This window comes from Ixodes scapularis, unplaced genomic scaffold, assembly GCF_016920785.2.
Source record: "Ixodes scapularis isolate PalLabHiFi unplaced genomic scaffold, ASM1692078v2 PGA_scaffold2__306_contigs__length_199485367, whole genome shotgun sequence".
Classification (NCBI taxonomy): domain Eukaryota; kingdom Metazoa; phylum Arthropoda; class Arachnida; order Ixodida; family Ixodidae; genus Ixodes; species Ixodes scapularis.
The window spans coordinates 129,795,702-129,803,866 of record NW_024609857.1 but is presented as its reverse complement, the minus strand read 5'-3'; the positions used below and the strand labels follow the sequence as shown (position 1 = coordinate 129,803,866).

The window sequence follows — 8,165 nt, the reverse complement described above, 5'->3', positions numbered from 1 at the left end:
AGAACACGTACTGAAAGACGGCCAACACTATTATGGTGCACATTTAACGCTGCCTGATTGGTACTATCAGCTCGTCGCGTCGACTTCGTCTGGACTTAAGCTGAAACAAATTACAGGAGTCACCCCTCTCACAGGCAGCATAATTGCTGCGACGCAGCCAAGGAGCATACGCACACATCTCTGATGACGGTGTAGCATCTGGACGGACCATTTGGGGCAGCCTCAGCGACCGTGTTCCCCGCCTCTAGTTGACAAGACCTTGACGTTTGCCGGGTTCTTGCTGGCCGTCCCGGGCTCGTTAGTGAGGACCTTTGCCCGGAAGCCGTACTGGTCGGCCACGTACTCCACCTGGCGGTAGTGACCATACGCGTCCGTGTAGCCGTAGCTGCCGCGCACATTGCCGACGCCGTCGCTTTTCTCCTCTCGGTGCTGGTGGCCGTGGCCATCCAGCACATGGTAGCCGAACTTGTAAGGTTGCCACTGCAAGCAGTACCAGACCTCATGTAGCTAATGGACACGTTTCCGGGACACCGTTACGACCGGTTCACAGATGAGTTATAGGGTATAACGCAAAGTTAATGGCAGTGCTGTCTCACGGCCATTTTTCTGCGCAGACTCGGTGTTAAGTTAGCGCTGAATTGAGTGCGTAAGCATGAATAGGCAGGGTCACTCACATCTCAGTACGGATACAGTGCTGGCATAGCGCAAAGTTAGTGTTTTGTGTATAGCGCTGAGTTAGCGCTGCCGTGAATCCAACGCTTGTACCTTGTTTTTACCAAAGGGAGAAAGAAACCTGTCACCCTTCTTGCGAATAGGCCTGTAATCAAAAGGTCAATCGCACAGCATTCGTTACACACACTATGAATGCTTGGAGCATGTTCTTGACTAGTCTCTTTTTGGCGTATTAAGCGAGTTCGATAATTTTACACATGACAATATCATAACAATTAAGCGTCGTGTCAAATTACTGCCACCTGATCGTCATTCTCGAAAAATCCGACGTGTTCGGCGATGAAAGCTATGACTGCCAGGATATCATTGAGTTGTGTTCTACATGGGAGCTGGTCGGCCGGCTTGAAACTTCATCAGCCGTAGATTGCTGTGACGGTGTAGTTATGCTCGAACCCGTTAGCCTTATGAGAAATCGCTAATACATATCACAAGGATCAAGACGGTCTGACCCGTCCGCGTCCCCTGTGACATAATTTGTCTTGATTTGTGGACTTTCCAACCCGTGAGAAGTGCGAGAGGCTTAACATACCAAAAGAAGACGCGTTCCAAAACTCGTACTGTATTCAAACGCCGCGTATATTCGCAGGTTTCGATGCAAGGCCATAATTTGCGCAGTTATGTTCAATGACTGTACTTGCCTCTATATCGTGCGAAATGGTTTTGTAGGTGTCGTTTCTAAGTTTATTTTAGGGCAACATACGTGATCAGTTTTGAAGACTATTCCACGTAAGGATAGTACTATGAAACTGAATCAGTGGCAGTGTTGTACAAGTCCCTCAAAAAGAGGAACGGAAGCTCGTTCCTCGTTCCTCTTGATTTTTGGAACGCGTTCCCGTTACAAGTTCCATCTGCAAGAAAGGAACTCGTTCCCGTTACAGTTTAAAGAAATGGAACGTGTCGTTACATATACGTTACATTTGTATTTTGCTAATTAAAATATTTAGTTAGATTAAACGAACATTTTTTATCTATCCCATTAAATGGCAACATACCAATTTGAATGCCGTGATGGAAGGACGCTAGGAGAAGAAAACGAGCGGAAGCAAGGTTTCATTTGTTGATATATTCGCTTTTAAAAATCTCAGCGTTTTGCCATAGTCACGTTTGTGGTCGACAATTCAGACGAGCCAAATATACTGTTACCCCCATTGCACGAGCGTTTAACAACAACCTCACACGTTTCAATCTAGCAAAGTCCCGTGTTCAAACTTAACAACAGTTGCTTCTCGATACTGCTGTCAGCAAGACGAGCAAATGGAGAAGAAGGTAGGGCTTTTTGAAGGTCAGTCTTGAAATTTACCAGTCCTTCGTGAAGGTTGGACTCGTTCAGTTCGAAGGTGGGAGAAGAGGACAGAGAAGGAAGGTTAAATTCTGTGCATCTCACCAATGTTTGGTATACAAGGCTGCGTATGAAGTATAGTAACATGTTCTTTTGGTGTAACTGGTTTCTTTGTAGAAGTTCAGTGATGGCTGCAGTCGGCCTTAGATTTCTCTGTGTATGAGGATTCGTGGAAGCAAGAAAAGTAACTGAGTTCGAGACGTCCCTTTTTCTGTCTTTTCCTTTGACCAAATTTTCCGATTTCTGTGCCGCAGTCTCGGGCACTGAAAAAATAATCAATGGTCACTAGCTCTCCTGCACCCTACTGTTACCAAGTGAGGACCCCACAAAATAAACCCTAAGTAACAAATAAACTGAGCGAGATCCTCCTCTTCGTAAATATAATGTTTTTATGCTTTTTTTTTCAAAATTCCCCGTTTACAAATAAAATAAAAATGACCCCACCGGACGAAGAAAAAGGAACGCCGTTCCTTCTTCCGTTCCCGTAAAAATGTAACGAGTTCCCGATCCAGTTCCATGGATGCAAAATGAAACGGCGGCGTTCCTTCGTTCCTCCTAAAAGGAACGCGTTCCAGGAACGCCGTTTCGTACAACACTGATCAGTCGACAAGATATGCGGAAGTTTTTTTTCTTTATATACATGACTATTAATGCCTAATACAAGAAACTATTTGGGTGGAAGAACCAGTAACTAAAAGTTGGCTTATCTGCTATGTCGTTGGCGAATATGTGGCTCGGCGACATAGATAGAGGAAGATGAAATTGTTTAGTGAATATAAAAAACACGAGCAGTTTTTTACCATTACTACTGATTGGTACTTGTTCCGCAACAAAATGTCTCGCCGTTTCTTTGCATGAAACTGGTTTTATCTACAGCAGTGATAGGTGAAACCGTTTTGAAAAAAAATATCATAGGGCACTTCATTACTTTTAGACGGGAACGTGCTGTGTTTGGCACCTCCACGCCGAGAATCAAGAAACTTCTTATCTTTGTGTACAACTCTACGTACATCGATCCGCAGTGATGTTTATAAAGTAAAACAACGGCTGATGGAATTTGATGCTTCATAATTGTGTAGACGCCGAAGGCATTGTTGCATATAAATATTTTGGGACATGAATTGAATTGAATTATATATGTTCTACATCATGCTTAACTTCGCAGCCCAGTGGTAGGTGTATTTTCGAAATGTTCAGATAACCAGGAAAATGTTGTGGTGGTTGGTGTTCCTGTGCAGGGTGTAGTTTATAGCTGACCTCTTTTTGGAGCGCAGCTCTTAGGCGCCAGTTTCGAACTTAGGCGGCGTCGCCGTCGGCGTCAGCGTAACCGCGCGCGTTGCATTATGGGACGTTTCCCCGCTAAATTTAGCGAGAAATTTTTCCCTCTTAATTTAACGGGAAAAGGTTCCCCTGAATATAGCGGGAAAATCATCCCACTAAATTTAGCGGGAAAATATTTTTCTCTAAATTTTTCGGGGAAATTTTTTCGCTGAATCTAGCGGGGAAATTTTCACGGTAAATTTAACGGGGAAATTGTTCCGCTAAATTTAGTGGGAACATTTTCCCGCTATATTTTGCGGGGAAATTTACGTCACGTGACCTCAACATCAATTGAGCCTTCTCGATAAATTTAGGAGGAAAATTTTCGCGACAATTTCTCTCTACATTTAGCGGGAAAATTTAGCAAAACTTCCCGCTAAAGTGGAGGCGAGCGAGAGAGGAAGAGGGAGGGTACGGAGGTAGAGTAGAAGCATAACCTCTTCTCCGTATCCTACCCTCCTGCTCCTCAAGAGCTGCGCTCTTATTCGCCATAACAGAAAAAATGTAATATTCTTTTTTTTTCTCTTATATACTTGCGTTTTTTTTTTAATTATATATCTAGCTTGCATCAACAATCATACTTTTGGCGCCTACTGCTGCCTTGGCCCTTAACCGGGATGGCAGAATCGCGAAATAATAGTAAATGAATATACCCAAATGGTGACTTATCAGTGTACCTTATGGAGGCCGAATCCCTGACCTTGGTCGAAGCCGTATCCACCACCCCCGCCACCGTACCCGCCACCGTCCCCGCCGCCGAATCCACCCGCGTCAGTTACTGCGAGAAGGACAGCCAGGATGCAGCACTGCAACAGAATTGGCACACAAGTTATTTAAGGAATTGGAGGTTTACCAGATGTGAAAAAAAAACAATAATTGAGTTAGATCGAAAAAGTTTTTTAGGATTATCTTAGAGGCATTCGCGTTTTGAGAAGAAGTACTAGGATATGCTATCCCGCGTAGTTCGATCAATAAAGGTGAGCAAAAGCAGCTTGTTTTAACGCGTCAGGTGGTTTTTCTTTTTCTTTGTCAACACCCGATGTACTGAAAATGCCAGAGGGATTATAAGAATGAATTAATATATACGAAAATTTGATACTTGTTGTAGCTACTTTTTCATGTAATCACTGGGCATATTTAGGTACTCAACATGAAGTGACAAAAGGTTTTTAATGCCTTTCTTAAAGGAGGTTGCCGCCTGTGCCCGGAGTTTGTCCACTACGCGTCAACACGATAGTTAATAATAATAATAATAAGTTTCCTCCATATACACGTGTAATGCATATGGAGGAAACTTCATACAGTGTCGCAGACGACGAACATATTACCATGATAATGGGGGTCAGGGAAGAACGTCTGTGGCAGCTGACGGCCCTGTGGAACGCCTGGTGGAGTGACTGAAGACTCAGGCGGCAACCTCTTTTTAGGTGGCCAGTAGCTTAAGCAGCGTCATGAGAATAGCATGAACTTGTGCGGTTATAAATTTGTTAACGTATGTATCTAAAAATTTTGTTTATTCAGATTTTAATACTTGTTTTCTAACCCAGTTCGTCGAAGCGACTGCTATATTATTTAGTAGGGAAATTAGGAAGAACAAGGTTATGCTCTACACGCCTTTTATCGTTATTTTACTCTGCAAAATGACTGCAACACGCCACAGGATTTATAAAGGACACCATCAAAAAGTAAACGTAATTGTACTCATCTCCTCTGCACGCAACTAAACCTTCTCTACCAAATGTCGATATCCGCAAAATGCTAATTTGAAGGGAAGAAGGACTCCGGCAGGGGGGCTTTCTTCTAATAGAAAAGGGGTTTGATTTATCGATGAATTTGACACCCTCGTTCCAGGATTTAACCCAAATACCCGTTGTTCTTTCTGAGGTAGGGTCTCTCTCGTGGCATTTATTCGTTCGTGTTTTTTGTTGGGTAACTTCCGCACTTCGTTAAGGGGAATAGCCTCTGTTATGACCATCCCTCAGGATGATCTACTACCACAATCACACTTTCTGAGTCTATGATTGACTCGACTTTACTTTGAACAATATAAATGTGCAACCGCATGGCCAGTAGTTACCTTGGCGCTGCCGGAGGTTGAGCGTATCAGAGATCCACAGGAGTAAAGCCTTATACTGTTTATATGCATAAACTAGTGCTTGCGTTATAAATAGTTCTAGACAGTCGACCTTTACGAAGTGAATAGCTAAACCTCGATGCCTCAAACAGATTGAAAATGCGATCCTTGAGATACCTTCATTGTGAATGCGCTCAATGCATTTGGTAGTGTCTCTATTTTTACTTTATTGGCTTTAGTAACTGAAAGGGTTTTATTGATTACTTGAAACGGGTCTTCTTGAAAAATTTAGTTATGTTGGTTTTGTTCTGTCATAAGGTATCAAGGAGATTCGATTTTTATGAGTGTTTAGTACGCTGAATAACATTAGTTTTTGGGCTTGTTATTACAGCGGCTTCGAAAGATTGGCACTGATTTGCAATCTAAATAGCGAAACCAAAGTTTTTTTTTTACAATAATTTGTAATAAAGCACGTTTTGGCATTGCGTTTGAAAAATTTGATTCGTTGATGGAATCTTTGAATTCTTTGAACAAAAATAATTTTTTCCACTTATACTGCGCTCTAAATTACAACATGGAGTCGTTATTTCCTTTATTTTAGTATTTTTGGGTATTGGCAAGTTAACAATATATCTCTGCCGATCACATAAAAGAAGCAAGAGAGGGTGGCATTTTAAAATAATTTCAGTTTGCATAAGTGTTCGCATAAAATCTTGGCGAAGACGTTTAAAATGTTGCTAATTCCAACATATTGTCTAGACCTCCCATAACTCATCAGCGCTTTACTTTTGTGAATAATACGTTTTGCTCTCGGTTTGTAAATAAAATTTCTCACTTTGGTCGCACTTAATTTGGTGTCATTTAAATTATTACGTCACACTTATCAACAATAATTTCTTTAAAATCTACTTCGACGGCGTCTTCTTCACCTCACTGATTTATATGCATTCTGAACAGACATAATTGCAGCCCGACACCTAGTTAAAATAAATCTGTATCTCCTGAGTGTAGCTATTATAAAAACACAATTTGTAATGTGAAGGAGTGTTGTAATATATTATTGAGTGTTCGCTAAAACGTTCTCACAAAGGGTTTCCCGGCGATTGTGCAAGCTTGATGCATTAAAATATGTCAGACAATGTGTGTGCTCTGGATATGCTACCAAAATAACCCTATATTTAGAAGAAATTTCCACAAAATAGAATAATTTACATTTCGTGTAATCCAATACGAAATCTGCACATTTCTAAAATTCAAAGTCCGTATGTGTATTTCTGTGAACAGTTTGCGAAAGTTTGTCGGCAATTAATCCACTTATATTATACAACAAATCGCAGCCTCTTCGACAAAAAAGTATTAAGCTCTCCTATTATCCGTTCAGGTTATTAACCAACGGAAAATCACAGGGGCTGGCTAAGATGACTATTCGAATTCACTTGAAACACAAAAACACTCGAGCATCAGTCGCGCCCTTGTGCAATTTATTCGGAATTTTTATTTTTGAGATTATTAAACCTTCTACCCGCGACTAGCGAAGTAAAAACCCTACACAAGCAACGCCCCAGCGTGTTCCTTAGTACAATATTGAATTATATAAATTTTCTATAAATATACCTTCTACAAGAAAACTGTAGGGGCACTTTTTTTCGTCTTTGTGGGCAAAGCTTGCGTCTGATACGAATAACCAAACCTAAAGGCTTGAGAATTGGCTTCAGGACTCGTATGAAGCACGAAACGGATCCCCAAGCACAACGAAAGAATAATTTGCCATGTAGGAAACCTTTCTATACACTGATACTCTGCACGAAACAAACACTTATTTTGGGAGAGCCCGTCGCGCGTCGTGAAACCTCAACATGTGCGCCTATCATTTCCGGTTCGAACCTAGAGCGCTTCCCACGTCTGCCCCCGCCCACTCACCTGTGTTACCATCATGGCCGCACGAAGCAAAATCAACCTAAGGCGCGTCACCGGTAATCCTGGAGCGCAGCCTGTAGTCCTCATTCACGTCAAGTGGATGGAGCGGCCGAAGGTGGCCTGTTTTTCCCTTTTATGGCGGGCGGTACTCCGGAGAGAAAGTGAAGCCCCTGTCAGTGCTATAGTTCACGCATGGCCACATCACCGAGCAGCCGTTTCTGAATGGTCGGTGGCGCCGCTGGTCCAGTGCATTTCTCGCGGTGCTTGAGGAACCGCGGCATCTGAAGCGTGGCACGTGCAAAGATTGAGGCGTTAAGCGCGCTCGGGTTTTGTGCCTCCCGGTTCCTCTTCCGCTCTCCGTGATCGGAATGCCAGAAAAACTCTCGTTTTGTTACTCCTAAAGACAACCGGGACCAGAAAAAAAGGCTAGTGTACAATATACAGGTGACCTATAGCTGTGCACAGTTCATAATTATGTGTATTTTACAAATCCGTGACGCAAGAGGAAGGTACGCTCAAAAAAGTTTTAGAAAACGTGCGTTTTAAATAAAGCTCCGGTTCGTAAATATGATTCAGCACATTCAGGACTGATGCCCCGACAGAACCATACATGGTTTTATCATGACCTACGAGAGCTTCAGAACGCTCTTGTGATATATATATAAATATATATATATATAGATAGATAGATATAGATAGAGAGAGAGAGATACGTGCTTCAAGACAGTGGCATCACGACGCGGCTCCTAGCGGGAGCATTTCGCATTGAAGACGGGCGGAATG

General features: G+C 42.5%; 1 protein-coding gene across 1 annotated transcript; it reads right to left on the bottom strand.

Moving 5' to 3' along the window:
- Nucleotides 1-222: 222 nt before the first annotated feature.
- On the bottom strand, nucleotides 223-7,397 carry LOC8029554 (cuticle protein 16.8-like). The gene is made up of 3 exons (XM_029975708.2): nucleotides 7,386-7,397; nucleotides 4,069-4,197; nucleotides 223-480 (listed from the first exon to the last, which is right to left on the bottom strand). The coding sequence occupies exons 1-3, from the start codon at nucleotides 7,395-7,397 to the stop codon at nucleotides 223-225; spliced, it is 399 nt and encodes a 132-aa protein (XP_029831568.2).
- Nucleotides 7,398-8,165: the final 768 nt, after the last annotated feature.